The following is a 19,376-nucleotide window of genomic DNA, read 5'->3' on the forward strand; positions in this document are numbered from 1 at the left end:
CTCAAAATTTTAGCAAATATACAAAAAAATCGCAGGAGGTGCCATGTTTGTTAAAGGAATATTTCACCCATTTGGATTAAGCTGTGTGTTAGAAACCTGGTATGTTTCAGTGTCGTCATCATTTCCCAGAGACGGAGATCTCCGTGTTTCTATTCTGAAAAAGTGCCTCCGAATATCGTCATGTTACGTCATCGGAGGCTCTTTGGTTGGATCCATCCATCAATAAGCAGCTTTTACATCAAATCAACTTCCTCCCAACGTTGCATCATCAAACGTAAAGATATCGATTCAGCTTGACTTAAAGTTACGTGTTCTGCCGCCGAGATTTCTCGGCCTGTTTTATATCGTATGTTTTTCTATGAAAATGAGATGTAGAAATTATCTAGTATCGCTATGGCAATATCACTCAAAATTATCTTTTTTTTTTTTTTTTTTTAACCCTCAAATACGACACATTGCATTGTGGGGATTGTTTTTCAGAAAGTAGTGTTCCACTGTGGCATGTTTTCATTTGTGAACAATGCTCGTTTCACGGTTCGGACACTGAAATTAAAACGCGGCGGGTAAACGGCGAGCCGGTTCAGAAGGCTCCGGAGGCTCATCTCAAAGACTCTCTGTGATCTCTGTGATCATATAACGTTAAGTTACCTCTTTCTACGCTCTTTCTCAACCACAGCTGGTTGCTAGGAGACAGGAGCAGCAAAGGATGCAGCCTAAAAAAAACCTGCTGGTTTGAACCCCACAGTGACTCCAGGAAGTCACGGCGTCCGATCAGGAAATAGCTCCTTCACGTAAACGCCCTCGTCGACCCGCCCACCGCGTAAATCCACAAATCGTTGTTTTTATACTAAGTTTTGTATGGTTAAAATAAACAGACCAAACAAGACGATGTTTATTTGTGATCTTTAGAGAGCCACGCTAACAGTTCCCCCCGTCTCCAGTCTTTGTGCTAAGCTAAAGCTAACCGGTCGCTGGCTCCAGCTTTATATTTTTACCGCGCAGAAACACGAGAGTGGATCCTGAAATGAAACCGCTGCGTTTAGAGATCTTTATTTTGCGGGAGATTGTTTTGCAGTATGAGATATACGTACACTGAGTAAGCTAACGCTAATGGCATATTTGGAAGGTTCGACATGTTCAAGTTTCAGTGTTAATAATGAAAAGGATTCAGTGTTTTGTTTTCTACAAACTTTTGTTTTTCCTTTTAACAAAATGAGAAATGTGTCTGTTTTTATATATCGTCTTATTACAGATGAGCCGCGCGTTACAGTAGAAATAAGACTAATTCAAACTAAAAGCAAGCATTATTATGGGAAAAGTGTCAAATGCTAATTAATTAAATATATAAAATCAGAAACTTGATTGACATTTGTGCCTGAAACGTCGTAGATTCCGTTAAAGAGAAGGAAGTCGTCAAAATGTATAAAATATCTGGTGTAAATAAAAAAAAAAGCAAGCAGCCTGTTTACTGTAAGAACTCGCGTGCCTACTCCAAATGTGCCATAGTTTGAGTTTTTCCATGTTTTTACCAATTTGACTGTGTGTGTGTGTGTGTGTGTGTGTGTGTGTGTGTGTGTGTGTGTGTGTGTGTGTGTGTGTGTGTGTGTGTGTGTGTGTGTGTGTGTGTGTGTGTGTGTGTGTGTGTGTGTGTGTGTGTGTGTGTGTGTGTGTGTGTGTGTGTGTGTGTGTGTGTGTGTGTGTGTGTGTGAGAGAGTGTGTGAGTGAGTGAGTGAGTGAGTGAGTGAGTGAGTGAGAGAGAGAGAGAGTGTGTGTGAGAGAGTGTGTGTGAGAGAGAGAGAGTGTGTGTGTGTGTGAGAGAGAGAGAGTGTGAGAGAGTGTGAGAGTGTGTGAGAGAGTGTGTGAGAGAGTGTGTGAGAGAGAGAGAGAGAGAGTTGTTGTGAAATTGGATTAAATTTAGCTGATTCATGTTTCCATTTCTGAGGTGACACAGCAGTTCCATGTCTGATGTTGTGGAGATCTCAGGGTTCATACTGCCCCCTAGTGGTCCCTTAAGGAAACTGCAGTTTCTGTGATTAAATTCCAGATTTATAGAATAAGAAGCTCGTTTCGATGCTGCTGCGTCAGCGGATTACTTCAGATGTTTCTGCCTAAATGTAATAAGCCGTCCTCTTTGTTTATGTTTTTTTTTTCTTTATGCCTCCAGGCTTCTCCTGGTAATTAACGTCACAACGCCATGATTTGTGGGTAATTCCCTCAGGCAAAGTCTTACCCACAAATCATAGTGTTAAATGAGGAGGTTACCAGGAGGGGAAACTGGCTCGTTAAATGAACACAGAAATCTTAACGATAAAGATTAAAGAAGTATATTTCACACATCTGGTTTATTCATCAGACATTTATTTTAAATTTGTTTTATTGAAGCCGTTTTGACAAAAAATTGTTTGACAATTTCAACAAGAGCCTGGGAAACTTTCATATCGGTAACGCCAGGTAGGTCCCTGAGGGTTCAGGGTTTAAGGTCTTTGGGGGGGGGGGGGGGACACTGTCCTCGGACTTCAGTCCTCATCCTGGTCACATGACCCCCCAACTTCCTCCTGCTAATCGTCTCGTTTCCCAATCGTCCTGTCAGAACAAATGCCAGCTGCTTTCCAGCCACCTGAACCTGTAAATCTGTGACCTGGACCCTGAACCCTGGACCCTGAACCCTGGACCCTGAACCCTGAACCCTGGACCCTCTGAACTCTGCCTGCCATGGATTCTCAGTCTCATTGCTCTTGTCTGGACTTGCCACCGATGCCAGTAAGCTTTTATATTTTAACTGGAAGTAGTTGTTCCCCTTGTTGTTGACCCTCCCTCACTACCTGCAGAATGTACTTGTACTTCCACTTTATACTTCTTTGTACTTCTACACTCCAGATGTAAATACAGTAAATGTTCACTCTGAATGTATCTGACAGCTGAAGTTACCTGTGATGTGCTGCGTTGTTAAAGATTAATATCGTGGTTCTGAAGAGACATTCCTCCTTTAAACTTCTCAGATTTAAATTCTGTCTAAGGTGCAACATTTCACACAAATTATTCTTCATTTCTGTACATATTTATGTTGGAAAATACTTTAAATAAGGGACATTTTTCATGTACTTTTGATAGTTTGAGTATATTCTGACTTTCTGGTTGTATAAGTACGTTGAAATAAACTCAACATCAAACCTGCTGACATTTCATCTTTCAGCTAAATAAGGAAAACACTTTTATATTGAATTAATAAATGATAAAAACAGGATAAATCTTTATTAAATATATTATTTTGTTCATTTTTACTGAGAAATCCCCTTTTGGTTCAAAGTGCATTAGAAAGTTCCTTCAGCTTCAACGAGCTGCTACGCTTCAATAAAAACATGCAGTGAATATAAAAAAAAGATGTTAATCATATTTGAAATGATAACTATCTCTGAGCGCATTTTAATTTAATAAGCTGCTTGTAAAGCTGCTACTCTGTGATACGTTTTAAAATGTGTGCTTTTGGGTTTCTTATCAGCTCTTGAGGAAGTTTGGCTCGCGGCCATTTGAAACACAAGCTGCGATGTCGAGTCCTGCAGCGAACCGGTCCGGAGAATTTAAAGTGCTCGACCCACATAAACCTGAATAAACAGCAGATAAAAGGCTCCGGGCAGCGTCCGAGGCTACAGACTAGTTCACTGTGATACGACGAGCTGAACTCGGACAATAAATACAGAAAAAGCTTCTTTCATTAAAAGCACATGCAGACTATGAATTATAGATGCATCAAATAATTAACACCTGAGATGAGTCGAATAACGATGGACGGAAAAATAAATAATCTGCAGCATTCAAGCATCTCTGGATTGTTTGATGAACAGTTTTCTGGCATCAAACGAGTTATAAATTAATTTAGAAAATAATGACGAATCGTGTTTTAAATATAAGGACGGACAAATACTCAGCATTTTCACAGTTTAAATTATTATAAATGACGTATAGAGGATTTTAAATTGAGGTTAATTACATTTCTACTGACGTTCCGACGCTGGATTAAAGTTGTTTTCTTCCTTCATTTCTCTTCTTGGAGATCCTAAAACGAACATAAAGGATTATAAGAATAGACACGAGACGATATGAGAATTTCATGTCACGATTATCTCGGCCAAAAATAATTCCAATTCACGATATTCTTTTGATAATCATCAAAATGTGCTGAAAACTAAAACTGGCAGCAAAAACTCCTGAAATCACTCAACCTCATATTTTGAAGAAACACATTTTCAACCACAGCCGATCACTTTCTGTATTTAGTGAATTATTTCAGTGATTTTGTATTTTTCTTCCTATATTTGTAGTTTATAGAGTTTTACTATAAACCCACTTTCGTTGTAAGGCAGTCCTATGATGTAATGTACATTATTATAAAGAGTTAGAGAACTCTTTAACTGAAGAAAATTGAAATAATTTCAGTTACATTACATAACAGAAAATTCACGATAAACTACAGTGAGAAAGTTCTCAAAGGAACCGATCGCTGCCATTAAAATAAAAACGCTTCATGACGAACATGAATCACCGGTTTTTTTTTTTTGGCTCTTAATGACGAGTGTGTTTGTTAGAAAGGTCAAAGGTCACCTGCTGCGCGTCGCGTCGTAGTAGCCGATCTCCTCCAGCAGATCCTCGACGATCCCCTGAAAACAAACATTGAAATTCTGTTTATGTTGCAGAAAATGTTCATTAGTGTTTGATTAAATTAGGGAAAAGTTTTAGTTAATAACAATTAATACAGTTGAATTGTTTTTTGAGAGAAACCGACCTGCATCTGTCGGTAGGTGACTCCGTCTCTGAGATTCACGTCGTCTGTCGGGAGGCAGAGAGAGAGAATCAGCTGTGAACGTGCAACGTTTTGAGGTCAGAGGTCACCAGATTACATCAGTGAGGCTGTTTTTTTTTTGAGGCTGTGAAAGCGGACGATGTGCCCGAGAGCCTGCAGCGTTGTGTGTCTGATGTCGGGTGAAGCTGTGAGAAGCGAACTCTCACCTGTGTGGTCGGCGGCGGCGTGGGAGTCTCCGGTGAAGTGGTGGACCGGAGGCCACCAGTCTGAACCGGCTGAGTCCGGCTCCAGCAGCTCTGGAGAGGCTTGGAGGAGCTGCAGGGAAACGGGAAGGAGATGCTCACTTTGCATAAAAAAAAAAAGCCAAAAGGCCTTTTTTTCTAGATTATCAGGACAATCTTCACAAACGAACACCACTTTCAAGTTTGTTAGTTTTTAGATGTAAATGCAATCGTCCGAAATAAAAATCTAACGTTAAACGGAATGGAGCGCGGTCACATGACGCCACGTTGGCACCTCTGAGTCGTTCAGTAATTTCATTAATTATTAACAACCTTGTTTTTTGGAAGACTCAAAAGCTTCAAAATGCATGAGCGAGGTATTTTATATCGTAGAACATTTACATTTTTTAATTTAAAACAATAACAAACAATCTTAATTTTAGTTGTTTGAAATGTCTTATGTCTGTCTTATGTGACATACATATATAAATATATATCATCATATATCATATATATCAATACATATCTTTGGAGTGATGGATACATATCGATCTAGTGAAAGATAAATAGAGAGAGATCAATCGATCGGTTTAGGACTGTCAGGAAGTGGACCGTACCAACCTTGCTGAGCTCCACCTTCAGCTTGAATGGATCGCTCCCAACGTGGAACAGAGACCGTTTAAATCTTTCAATGAGCCGTCGTTTGACGTTGTGATGAGGAGCTGGTGGAAGCTGGAGAAGGAGGGGAGGGGGGTTAAATATAAAATATTAATATCAGACGGGCCTGCAGCATCATGTTTGATGAGATATAATAGTGAATAGTTGCACGACTGTACCTGAGTGATGTATATAACTTTGTGCAGCTGAACGAGGAGCCTCTGAATGGGATCATCGATCTGCCGAACCTTCATCTGGGACACACAGATCCCTGCTGAGACTGGGGTGAGCAACACACACACACACACACACACACACACACACACTAAGGAAACAGGATGGACACGTTTCATCAGAGGCTTTCTGCTCTTTGTTTGGTGGAAATGTACCTGGTCTCGGTTGAATCTTTGCAGCAGCAGAATCCTCACTGAGACCAGGAGAAAACAGAAACCGCAAAGATCAATAAATTGTTTCAGATATTAAGAAACTTTTTTTTAAAAATCTAGGTGTCGGCCTCCGTTGACCTACAGATAATTGTTAAGAACAAATGTCATTATCTTGAGATAACAAGGTTATTATCTCGTTATCTGGAGATAACGACGGTTGTTTCCTCTTATAGTATTCAGCCTATCAGAGGTCAGGAGAGCCGGCGTAGATGGTATCTGGACTGCAGAAACTTAAGCATTGATGAACGCACCAGAGTGAATTTAAATCATTGCAGAAAAAGTGTCTTTCTAGTCGATGAAGGAGGTAATGTGAGATTTTTTACTCACCAGGATTGAATTTTGTCTGGTGTAACACAGGCAGCCGACTTTAATCCTTTCATCAAACCAAAACAAGCCAACACCAAATAAAATACAGTGAATCAACCGATCTGGAAAACTTCAAACAACTTCTAACTTTAAAAGATCAGCTTGCCTCCCCTTCGTTTACAAGTTGACGTATATATTGTGGAAAAACTGCATTCTTTTGTTGCATGAACCAACAACTAACTTTGGTGTTTTCCTGTGAAGCCCGTGGAGTCGACGTCGGTATTGCAGGGTTCAGCTTCGCCATCTGAAAGCACACACATAATAAATAACATTTCATCTTTTTTTTTTATTCCAAATGTTTCCCAGTCGGGTTCAGTTAAATTGTGAGCAGCCTGAAACAGAGTCACCTTCACTGATGTTTGAACTGCCGGCTGATTTCACAGATTCAGTTTTCATTGAGGATTCTTCCTGCAAAAAGTAGAGCGAAAAACTAAAAATATCAAGTTATTACATCTTTAATTCAATTCAATTATATTTATAGTGTTATATCACAACAGAGGTTATCTCAGGACACTTTGAGCAGGACTAGAATACCCTCATGATTTTCAGAGTTAATACATTTTTAGTTCCAGCATCACTCAGGAGCGTTACAGCTGCCTACAGGCTTTTAGGCAGAAATCTCATGTAGAGCAGGCCCTTGGGTTCCAGCTGCGTATGGTGTTGGTAGAAGTATAGTAGTAGAATTAACACTAGTGGTAGTAATCACAAATGTTCCACTCATTTAGAGAAGATCTTAGTTCATAGATCTTTTAATCAATTTACCTGCCGACAATGCAAAAGTCCTATGATTTTTAAGAATCCGGTTCACCTGAGACGGGTTTGTGTGACTGCGGTCCGTCCGGCCTTTGTGCCTCTCCAGGAAGTACTTCTGCGCCCGTTTCCTGTCTCTGTCTGCTCTTCTCTCCAGTGCATTCTGGGAAGTGTAGAGGCCGTCCATCAGCCTCATCACGAGGTCGGAGATCCTGGCGCTGACGGCCACGATGTCCGGCCGCCGGTCTGCGTCTGGACTCAAACACCTGACGGGACAGAGGACGGTATGAAACACTGACTTTAGTGTTGAGTCACTATAACAATAAATACGCGTACAATACTATATGTACATCACTTACAAGGCCGTTAGCTTGGCTTGTGTAGTAGTACAGGAGTAGTAGTAGTTATACTTCTATAGTAGTATATCTTAGATGTGTAATTCATGCTACAGTTCAAACAGGATCACATGATTCGTCCCTCCCCGTTGACTTCTGTACACATTCTTTTCCCGAAATAAGGTCCCATGGGGAACACAGGAAGGGGCGGGACTTAGCTTCTGTACAACTCATGAACTTTGACACATGAAATATGCATAATTTCAAAATAAAAGTCTCACCATCTGATCATGTCCGTGACTCTCTCTGAGAAAGCTCCTTCTTCAACCGGCTCGTAGGCGCCATTGACGATCTGCCGGCACACCAAGAGAAGCAGAGAACAATGACGGCTGGCCGAGAGGAAAACCTTTTAAGGTGTGTGTGTGTGTGTGTGTGTGTGTGTGTGTGTGTGTGCGTTCATGTAACCTTGCTGGCCAGTGACAACATGTTACCGCTGTAGAACGGAGGCTGTAAAGTGGCCATCTGGTAGAGGATGCAGCCCAAAGCCCAGACGTCAGCTTTCTCTCCATACGGCTCGTTCTTCACCACCTCTGGACTAACACACACACACACACACACACACACACACATGTTTGTACGTGTTACCTCATAGAGCATCTGTACCTGAACTCAGCATGAACCAACACTAAAACAACAGTTAGTTGACAAATGGAGAACAGGAAAACGTGTCCTTAACTCCCAAATATGTCCTAACTGTCAGGGTTTACCACTCAAATTGATGCTCATAAACATATTACAACACACACACACACACACACACACACAAACACACACACACACACACACACAACTGCACTTTCTATTTTTTCTTTAATCATGCTCCATTCATTGATTTCAATGGGACTTTTATTTCATGATCAGTTTATTTTTCATGGGACTTTTATTTAATAATTCCACATTTTAATTTGGGGGAATTTGATTTAATAATGCCACATTTATTTTTTTTATAGCTCTTTTTATTTCCATCATCCGAGTGAATGGGGCATGTTTATCTCTGATTCAGACCAAAGTAACAGCACTGACTCTAGATCCGTCTAGATTGAGGTGAACCTAAATTAATTTTTATTTGCACAGGTTTTGATATAGATCGTTTGACCACAATCGATGACATTTACATTTCATATATGGCCGCATTCCTGAAAAACAGCCTAAAACCCTTTTCAACAGATCTTTTTCTAGAATCGGTCATTGAGAAGAAGAGAAACGGTAGTTTCCTCACCAGGAGTACAGGATGGTGCCGACCACCGACGTCAGCTTGCTGTTCTCCTGTTTCTGCTTGGCGAGGCCGAAGTCCGCTTCAACCAGAAGAAAGACACGGGTTGATGTTAGTTGTAAAGTTGTAAAGTTGTAAGAAGATGAAGACGGGGAGAGTGAAACTGTGGGCACTCACTGATGGTGACTCTGTCGTTTTCCCCCAGCATGATGTTGTTTGGCGAGAGGTCGCGGTGAACTATTCTCTTCTCCTTGTGCAGGTACCTCAGTGCCAGACACATCTGAGGTTACACGGAGGAGACACATCAGCCGCTTATTAAGTCGTTAAAAGAGACTTCACGTTTCCATTCAAAACGTCTCTTCTTCGCCAGTGGAAATTATTTACATTTCAGGCTTTTATCCAAAAGTGTTTTGGCCATGAGCGCAGGAACGGGCCGGGCCAGGAATTCCTCGACTGGGAGAATGAAAACATTCTCTTCTGATTGATCTTCAGCTCTGCAGGGAATACGTCTACGGGAAACGCTGTAGTGCTGCAGTGGGTCCTGGCTTTTTCCTTTTGTCTGATGTGCTGCCACATTCCCCTCTGATGAGCTGAAGCCCTTCATCAACACCCGAGTCGTGTTCAAAAACACTTTCAGTCGTATAAAAGTGGATGTTGATACAATATTTATCACACAAAAGACAGAAATCCTAGAACTGTTTACTTAGACTTGATCTTGATCTCTTTCCCAGAGGTTTGCTTTCATACTACCAGTTGGAAAAGTACTGCAGTACTGTGTTTTGACTGTATACAAGAGAGTAATACATCACTCAGTCGGGTTGCCTCATTGACTTAACAGACATTTATTTCAATGAAAATCAAGTGTAAATGAGGTGCGAGTCAAAATTCGGTTGGACTTCCAGTCATTCCCACAACACTGGGGTTATTGATGGGTATTTAGTGTAATATATGTATATATATATATACACATATTCATTGGATCGATACTTTACCAAGTAGTTGGTAGAAGATGAAGTTTAAGAGTTGTACCTGTATGAAAATATTCCACAGTTTGTCTTCGGTGAATTTCTGCTGCTTCTCGCTCAGAGAGTTGAAATGTTCGGCCAGCGGCATTCCCTCGATCAGCTCCATCACCACGTACAGCTTGTCTCCTAACGTCAACACCACGATGACGCTTCGTATTATTCCTTTTTATTTTATTTCCTTACATTGAAAACAATCAAATGAACCCTCACCTTCCAAAAACGTCTTGATGTATTTAACAATGTTGGGGTGAGTCATCTAGAAGAGAACACTTTGGGGTTCAGACGGCGTGTTGTTAGATTGATTCTTAATGATGTAAATGTAAAACCTTTTTTTTGCCTGTTCTTTGATGATGGTGAGCTCCGAGATGATTTTCTCCACGTTGCTGTCTCTGGACTTCTTGTCTTTGCCGAACGCCGGGTTGTGGAGGTTCACCTCCTTCAGAGCCAGGAGGTTCTGGCCGCTCTGCTTTCGGACCTGTGAGTAAAATGATTTTAAGCAAAACACACTTTGTCACATAGAAGCAAAATCCAAACCAGCAGTGTTTGTCATACCTTAAAGACGCTTCCAAAGGCGCCGGTGCCCAGGTGGCTCAGTATGGCGTAACCGTTGATGACTTTAAGGGGAGGCCGGTTCTGGTCCGCGTCCTCGATGCTCTCCCTCAGACTGTCCAGTTCCTCCTCCTGCGTTACAAAACACACACGACTCCCATTGCATTTGCAAGATGAAGAATTCTCCTTTTTTTTTTTTTACTTCACAAAAACCAAAAACCAGCTGAACAAACGGCATGAATCCATCTCCAAGCCGATCCCTTACGGCGTAGAGTGAAACTTTGGTTTGCAGTCCCTCGTAGGCCGCCAGGTCCCGCACATAATGTCCAACGTCAATAAACAACTCAAAGAGGTCTGTGGGAAAGAGTCTGAAAAGGATAAGAGATCACATTTGAGATGGAGAGAACATTTTTATTCCAACAGTAGCCAAAACTATTTACACATGAAATAAACTTTGGTTATTTTCCCTCTGAAATAAATCTGTCGCAGCATCACCTCTTAAACAGAGGTCTGTTTCTTTCCACGCTGAAGAGAAACCGGAGGGTCCGAAACACATAGCGCTGCCGGAGAGATGTACAAATACACTTTTAATTCCAGTGTTTACATCACAGTGTGGTTTAATAGATATATATGAAGCCGTGTACCTGTAACGATGTGACCTTTGCCCCAGAGTTTTGTGGTAAAATCAACTTTGCGATTATATAGATCCCATTTTCCTAAGAGTGTCAGAATGAATTGACAGAGTGTTATAGAAGAGTTCACATATTGGTATAAATGTGGACTTATTCCTTCCTCTTCCTTACCTGCACAATGTGGTGAGCAGACGTGTCATCCAGACTAAGTTCAGTCAGAACGGTGCAGCAGGCTGGAAAAGGGATTAAAGGAGGAAATCACTTAATTTAAGATTAAATGCTCATACATACAGAAATCCAATGAACTGCTGTGAACGTAACTCGCCCCCCAAACCCCAGCAAGAACAAAGACCGAATCCCTTTAGACTGTAAAATTCAATGTTTCTCTGCAGATTCTTATGGGCCGTTTTTACCAAATGAGAAAAATTGTTCCAACCATTTCTTCCAAAATCATAAACATTGTAAGGTCGAGTCTCACTAGGTCTGGATTCTGGAAGCTGTTTACATTCTGAGCAACGGAAAAGACTCCACACAGGCTTTTCTACTTTATTTACAGCAACAGAATCTCACTTCTAACTCTCGAGAAAACACTTGTAGTTTGTCTCCTCCCTGACCTGACTGCAGGGCCACAGCGGCGTCCACCTCCTCCTCCCTGAGGTGCTCCGTCTGAATGCGTCCGGCGCTGGAGATCGTCTCCATGGACGAGCGCTCAGAGACGTACTGCCTGTCGCTGTGACAGTTAACAGAGTATAAATAACAGCGATTGTGATTTCGTTTTTGCCTAAAAACAGCTTTATAACCGTGTGACGTTGGTTACTCTTTTCAGGGAAAGAAACGTTCAGATGGGTAAACGTTAACAAAAGCAAAATGTTTTGGTTGAAACATATTTAAAGTCGGTAAACAGAAAAGCTGTTTTAACTGTTTCTAAAAACACATATGATGTAATATCAAACATGCTTTAATCGCTCAGTCACTCAACAAACCTGTTGAGCAGCCGGAGAAGCTGCTGCACACCGCCCCAGCTCCGGATCTCCATCCTGGTGTCGGGATCCTCGCAGAGCTGGACTAGGACCCAGGCGAGGCTCCACAGCAGCTTCGGGTGCTGGCCGTGCAGCAGGCTCAGCAGCACCGGCAGACCCTCCAGATCCCTCACCTGGTCCCTGACCTGGGACACGGGGGACAGGAGCCTCAGCAGCTCCGCACTCATCCTGGATGAAACAAGCACGGTGTAGTCTAGCTTTGCATGTTTTAGTGAACAGTTTGAAGTTCCTGGGAATCAGCATCACCAACACACCTTACATGGTCATAATAACACATTAACACACGTCCATCCTGGTGAAAGAAGCTTATAAATCGCTGTATTACTTAAGGAAACTCGAGAAGTTCTTGTTAACTTTTACAGAGTAACAGAAGGCATCAAGACTGGAAACATTTATAAACTGGCATGGGATGTGTACAGTCCAGGACAGGAGGACTCAACAACCCAACCCCCAAGATCACCATTGGAACCAATCTACCAAGCGTCAGTGATATTGGTGACAGGAGGTGCCTGCGCAGAGCCTAAAGGATATTAAAGTAAGACAAACCCACCCAGAAACAGCCTGTTCACCCCGCTGCCGTCTGAAGAGATACACATCAACTTCCTTTTGGCATTTATCAGGACTAACAATGTAGACACTGTTTCATCTGATGGTTACAGAAACATCCAACAAAGAAGTGATTCCTAACCTCTTTGACAGTAGGTCATATTCCTGCAATATCACCAGCAGTTTCTCCACTATGGGTAGCTCGCCAATCTCCTGCTTGCATTCTGGGCTGCAGGAGGGGGGGGGGGGGGTCTCAAAACAAATGAAATCATAAATGTATTTAGTGCTTTTAATGTATTATTTCCTTACCTCTCAGCCAAGGTGGTGAGTGCCAGCAGGGCTCCCAGCAACACACTGCTGTCTGTTGAGGAGAGGAGCCTCACCAGGGTCTAGAGAGGGTTAACTTCATGAAAGACTTAACTTTTTCCAACGCAGCACATTTCAACGTGGAAGAATTTGAGATGATAAACTGAGAGCAGAGACACTCGCTGACCACCAAAGAAAAGCATGACTTAATATGGTCAAATGTTTCACATAGAGAGTGTAAAATATGTGCAGTCACTCTTCATGAGGGTTTTCGATGCTCCATTTGACATCCGAGTGTAAATATTTGCACCCTGGAAGCTGCAATGTCTATCTATCACACTCACTATCCGGTATTAATAATACAATACAATACATCAACATCAACCAATAATGTCATGACATCCATCCATGGATCAGAGCTAGAGAAAGAAGGTGGTGAAGTAATCTTTTCAACCATCAAATCAAATTCCTCCCGCCTCCTGTTTCACTGGGAAATATGTCACCATATGGAGGATAGATTCTACTCAACTTTAAGTCGCAGTGCCGAAGAAAATAATAACAAAAATGTCATAACTAGACAGTGAAAAGCAAAAGCCTTCTTCAATCCCAATTAAATTAGAATAAAAATATAAATGAAGGCCCTGTAGAGCCAACTCATTTAACATAAAACATGTAGTGAGTTCCAGTGCACCTACAGAAAATAACGTTCTGCTCCGGCAGAAGTTTATCTCGGTCATGAATATATCACAAACGTCATGTTATCTTATCACTCACCCTGTGAGCGCCGCTCTCGATGACCCAGAACCTTTGATCCTCGAGGGCAGACAGCTTCTGAAACATGTCTGCAGAAGAATCGGCAGCGGTGGCTTTGATGAGGACAAACACAAGACTCATATCATCAGTGACTCAAGTTGCCTCCAGATATACTCACAGGTCATCGTGACCAGCTTCTGCACAGAAAACGCCTGTTCTCCACAAGTTATGTACGTGGAAGTGACATGCTCCATGTACTGAAAGAGAAAATGGAAATATGGAGGATGGATCAGAAAACGCAGCCTGTTTTTTAGGCGTGTGAGAAACATCTTGGGGAGCGTTTACCCTGGAAAGTGAATGGATGCCTCGGAGCTGATGGAGGATTTTCTAACAGAAAACAGTGACAAAGGGGCATTAATGTTTTTATACAATGAAGATATTCATACAAATCAAAATGAATGCTTAAAATGATTTGTTTTTCAGGTTGTACCTGATGATGAGGATCTCTGATCAATAATCGTATGCAGATCAGAACTCTGAGGACAGACTCGGGCAGTGCGTGATCAATCCATTCACTGTCGAGGGAGGAAACATGGTCAGTAAAGAAAGAGAAGAAACGCTGCAGTATTTTATTTATATTATATTTTACCTGCAGAGTCTGTTCTTAACCAACGATGCAAGAATGTCCGAGAAGAGTTTGTGTAGCGGGTGGCCGCTGAAACATCTTTGGTCTTTGTATGTGATGCTGAAAAAATGTACATTATAATAATTTTATTTATATAGCACCTTTAAAAACAGAGCTGCAACGTGCTTTGACAGACAAAAGAATACAAAGCAAAAAAAGAAAAGTAATATTATAACAGAAGGCCAAAATAAAGCAAGACACTATGGTAAAAAAAAAAGTTTAAAAAAAAGTAAAAATAGGTTTAAAGAAGTGATTTAAAAGAGATTATATATAATTACAGATTATATTTGCTTCTTGAAAGGAATCTCATTTAACAATAACAAATTTCCCTACTTCTGTTGATCAAGACTATTGAGTGTGACAGGCTCCTCTAAACATCTTCAAAAAGTATTAAGTATAATTCAGGTTGCATTGTGGGTAAAGTTTGTGACTGGATTCTGTCAGAATGTGTCTGAATCAAGAACAGAAAGCTGGAATTATATGTTCATCCAGATTCATAATCTTATTCATTGAGTTCACTTATTTGAATTTAAATGTTGCCAAATTTCCTTTTACTCAGGTAAAGTTCTGCTTGTGTTTATACAACATTTAACTTTTGTCTTCTATTGATAGTTTTAACAATTGTTACATACATTTCCAGAATTATTTTCATGTTGTATTAATTAAATGTTGTATACATCTTCAGAATATAGATAGAAATGAAACTGGAAAGTCTGGTGGATGTAAGTGCTACTAAATTTCTGTCTCATTTAGAGAAAATAGTGAAGTGTAAAATTACAGAAAGGTGAATATGGTAATAAAAGAAAAAAGTCATAGATATCAGCATGAAACTTCCCATTTATTACTTCATTAAGATAATTATTTTTTGTGTAACATGTTTTCTGAAATGTTATGTTTAAATATGTTTTCTTCCCACTCGTCGTTATTATGGAAGCAAAATAGACCAGTGTATGAAAATTCCCCCAAAATCCCCCCTTACGAAAGGGAACGATGGCTTATTTGCTGCATGTTTTGTGGTTTAGGATTATGTGGGTAAAAAAAAATGAAAGGAAATTGAATTAAAACCTGAATTTTTCCAGTTGAGAGGCTTCACTGGTGATGTCACTCTCACTGGTCTGTCTGTTGATGTCTTTTGGAGGATGCGGGCCTTGAGATCTGCTGCACGCTTTGCTGTGACTCAACGCTGCCACCTGCAACACAGACAGTCTCATACTACAATATACACACAGACATGAAGAAATATGAGCCGGTGTGTAAACGTTATCAAAAGCGTCTAGACACACTAGCCTCAGCGTGGCGTCGCTTGTTGTTGCTCACCTCTTGTCTGGGAATGCTTTTGGCAAGCAGGGACTGAAGCGTCCTGAGATCATGAGATGCCCTAGAAAACAGGCTTTATCATGTGATTTGTTCTGGTCATATGGGGGGGAATTAATTGTGAATTATGCAACTGACTTCAGATGACTGTGAGGATAGCTCTGCTTACTTGCTCTGGAATCCTCTGGATTTCAGGGGCAATTTTTCTCCTGGTCTCACTTTTTTAACTGGATTGGACATTTTCAACGATTCCCTCTGTTTCCAGGAGTCACCTGCGGTTCAACTTCAGGCATTTTTCAGGTGCACAGAGTAACATTTAGACAGAGGTGGCAAGTAACTAAGTACATTTACCCAAATCCACTACTGAAGTAAAATTATGAGGAACTTATATTTTCAAATGCATGTCATTTATCTTCAACACCATCTTGACAGATTTAGATCATTAATACAAAATACAAATAAATTAATACAGTTACCTTATAATAATATAGGTAAAGCTACCCTGCAGTATATACATTAATTCAAATGAGTGAATGAAGACAGTAATGACTAATTATAATACAATAACAATAGCTAGCAAGACTATACTAGAAGGCTAACTTGACTATACTAGAAGGCTAACTTGACTATACTAGAAGGCTAGCTAATCTATACTAGAAGGCTAGCTAATCTATACTAGAAGGCTAACTTGACTATACTAGAAGGCTAGCTAATCTATACTAGAAGGCTAGCTAATCTATACTAGAAGGCTAACTTGACTATACTAGAAGGCTAGCTAATCTATACTAGAAGGCTAGCTAATCTATACTAGAAGGCTAACTTGACTATACTAGAAGGCTAGCTAATCTATACTAGAAGGCTAACTTGACTATACTAGAAGGCTAGCTAATCTATACTAGAAGGCTAACTTGACTGTACTAGAAGGCTAACTTGACTATACTAGAAGGCTAGCTAATCTATACTAGAAGGCTAACTTGACTATACTAGAAGGCTAGCTAATCTATACTAGAAGGCTAGCTAATCTATACTAGAAGGCTAACTTGACTATACTAGAAGGCTAGCTAATCTATACTAGAAGGCTAACTAGACTATACTAGAAGGCTAGCTAGACTATACTAGAAGGCTAGCTAATCTATACTAGAAGGCTAACTTGACTATACTAGAAGGCTAACTAGACTATACTAGAAGGCTAGCTAATCTATACTAGAAGGCGAACTTGACTATACTAGAAGGCTAACTTGACTATACTAGAAGGCTAACTTGACTATACTAGAAGGCTAGCTAAACTATACTAGAAGGCTAACTTGACTATACTAGAAGGCTAACTTGACTATACTAGAAGGCTAGCTAAACTATACTAGAAGGCTAACTTGACTATACTAGAAGGCTAGCTAAACTATACTAGAAGGCTAGCTAATCTATACTAGAAGGCTAACTTGACTTTACAACAGGGTTAGCTATTCTATTTACGTTTGGCTTTAGGAAGAGGTTGAACTGAGCTGTCCTTGGTTGGCAGTTTAAAAACACAAAGTCAAACGTCTCTTACCATTCCTCCAGCAGAATACCCAGCAGTAGACAGTTAATTTTAAATTTCTGAATAAGGCTTTCTCTTCTTTAAATATCCTCGGTCGGATGTATGGGCGACATACTATTTTATTCTTGAAACTTTATACTCCGCTTGCTTTAGCAAATAAGTAAAAACAGTATTCAGTTTCACTGCGTTTCTAACCAATCCGAGTGAGCAGTAGAAGAGAGCCCTGGTTGACATGGATACAACAGACGCTATTCCGTCAGCGGAATGTCGTTAGACAACTTGACACACACACACACACACACACACACACACACACACACACACACACACACACACACACACACACACACACACACACACACACACACAATCACACGTATTATAAAATGAACTGTCACTAATAATGTAAAATGGCAACACATCAGCAAATAACTAATGGACTCTTTTTCTTCAACCTTTTATTTAGAAAAATGTCTGCCCAACATATTGGTAGAAAAACGTGTGAAGTTAAATAGATAAATACATTGATACAACTGTAAAAAAATTACTTTAATAGCATGAAATTATAGTATGAAAAAAGGATGTCATTCTTTCTTACAGGATGACGGTTTTATTACTTTTTAAGTCTTAATATATTTTTCAAATTCATAAATATGAAGTGGAACTGGAAGTAATTCACTTGTTATAAATATTATTGCATTAATATTTGTAAAATCTACCATGTATAATCGATTGGTTTACAATGAATGCAGTGTTATAGCTACAATTCATAAAGTAAAGCAAAAATAAAATGTCTTTATAACATTTTATATCAGTATTATTATTATTGTTATTATTATTTTATCATATATATAATCGTCATATTAAATCATATTTTAATCAAACTGTATGATCGTAGTGACAGAAATAGGAGTTGTAATTAGTTTAGCATGTTAAAAAAGAAAATTTCGCCAGCTATCGCGAGAAACACATTAAGACTGAAAGGAAAATACACGTTCTCGCGAGGCTGGGGTTGTTCCTCCCTTTGTGATTCACGTAGCACTTACGTCAACCTTTCAGCGTTGGGTTCGATGAGCACGCGCGGAGCTGCGTGCCTCACGCTGCGTAGCTCGGCGCAAAAGCAGGCGAGAAGGGGAATGTCGGCTTGTGAATGATCGGTTTCTGAGGCGGCAGGGAGCGTCGGCGCTATGGGTGAGAGAGAGCTGCGGTCAGAAACTGTAACGATGTATTAAGAAAACCTCGCGTTGTAAACTCCAACTGTGATTGTTAGTGTTGGATTGTAATCGCTTTAAAAAAATTATCCGTGCCGCTATTTATCTCCTTGCAGTTGTCTGAGCAACCAACGCCCAGTCCGTCCGCCTCCGGTTGGATGGGGTTGCTAGCTAGCTAGCTAGCTAGCTAACGTTAGTTAGCTTCGCTAGCAGGCTGCATAACCTAACGGGAGAGTCATTTCCTGCCTTGAGCTCTTTAGCTGTGTTTCAGTAGCGTTAAACGCTTATCTGAGCGTTAAATAGCGACCACAACCAGCCACGTTAACACACCTTAATGTGGCGTTTGTAACAGATTTGTATTTTAACGCTTGTATTCATTTACTAGCAATTAGTCTAACTAGCTAACTTGGTGTCGTATGTTGGATTTAAAACAGCTCGCGTAAAAGCTACTACTACTTACTACTACAGATGAGCTGTAGAGGCTCGGTGTGTTGGGTGTTAGGCTTATAATTTATAGGAGATAACGTCAAATAGTCCCGATAATGCAGAATACAGTCACTGTAGTGGGCAGTAAATTCTCAATCCTTTTCAAAATGCCTCCGTAGCGGAGGAGGACGACCACTTTTCTGTCGTTTGTGTGTGTCCTGGGTGGGGGATGCATTAGTGTGTATGTGTGATCAATAATTCGCTTAAACTGCCACGATTGGAAACTCTAGGTTAGGCAAAGGAAAGCCGAAGATGCGTCGCCTGTTAGGCATAAGGAGGACCAGGCTGCCATCTAATCTGGATTAGAGTGGATCTAGTACCTCGGAGAGAGGGAGAGTTCATGTTTGACTTTTTAAGTTTAAGCTTCAGGCTGTGTGACCTCCTTTAAGTGAGCATAATGTAACCTGTTATTTCCGTCAAACACTTTTCAAATCTCTTGGTAAAATAGC

General features: G+C 40.5%; 1 protein-coding gene across 2 annotated transcripts; it reads right to left on the bottom strand.

Annotated features, from left to right (window-relative positions):
* Positions 1 to 1,955: 1,955 nt before the first annotated feature.
* On the bottom strand, positions 1,956 to 17,411 carry nek10 (NIMA-related kinase 10). Of its 2 annotated transcripts, none has more exons than XM_084027102.1 (36): positions 17,243 to 17,411; positions 15,866 to 15,979; positions 15,700 to 15,760; positions 15,448 to 15,572; positions 14,347 to 14,442; positions 14,188 to 14,272; positions 14,043 to 14,084; positions 13,876 to 13,954; positions 13,719 to 13,786; positions 12,948 to 13,027; positions 12,781 to 12,867; positions 12,036 to 12,260; positions 11,667 to 11,782; positions 11,224 to 11,285; positions 11,065 to 11,136; positions 10,916 to 10,980; positions 10,686 to 10,788; positions 10,424 to 10,552; positions 10,209 to 10,346; positions 10,082 to 10,127; positions 9,876 to 9,997; positions 9,024 to 9,126; positions 8,853 to 8,928; positions 8,039 to 8,168; positions 7,855 to 7,925; positions 7,297 to 7,504; positions 6,836 to 6,896; positions 6,670 to 6,732; positions 6,450 to 6,495; positions 6,066 to 6,103; positions 5,856 to 5,956; positions 5,641 to 5,751; positions 5,005 to 5,113; positions 4,781 to 4,824; positions 4,600 to 4,655; positions 1,956 to 4,054 (listed from the first exon to the last, which is right to left on the bottom strand). In XM_084027102.1, exons 2-36 carry the CDS (start codon positions 15,934 to 15,936, stop codon positions 4,015 to 4,017), a joined length of 3,129 nt encoding a protein of 1,042 aa, XP_083883228.1. In that variant the 5' UTR covers positions 15,937 to 15,979; positions 17,243 to 17,411; the 3' UTR covers positions 1,956 to 4,014. The 2 variants fall into 2 exon arrangements, with proteins under 2 accessions (XP_083883228.1, XP_083883227.1); XM_084027101.1 differs by having other exon boundaries at positions 12,027 to 12,260.
* Positions 17,412 to 19,376: the final 1,965 nt, after the last annotated feature.

Source organism: Eutrigla gurnardus, assembly GCF_963514095.1.
Source record: "Eutrigla gurnardus genome assembly, chromosome: 14".
In the NCBI taxonomy this organism is placed as follows: domain Eukaryota; kingdom Metazoa; phylum Chordata; class Actinopteri; order Perciformes; family Triglidae; genus Eutrigla; species Eutrigla gurnardus.

Excerpts from the sequence above, each read along its gene's own strand:
- nek10 (XM_084027101.1), bottom strand. The coding sequence starts at position 15,936 with ATGTCCAATCCAGTTAAAAAAGTGAGACCAGGAGAAAAATTGCCCCTG. Across the intron at positions 10,789-10,915 it reads AACAGACCTCTGTTTAAGAG|ACTCTTTCCCACAGACCTCT; the intron begins GTGATGCTGCGA and ends TATCCTTTTCAG. Across the intron at positions 10,553-10,685 it reads CCAAAGTTTCACTCTACGCC|GAGGAGGAACTGGACAGTCT; the intron begins GTAAGGGATCGG and ends TTTGTAACGCAG.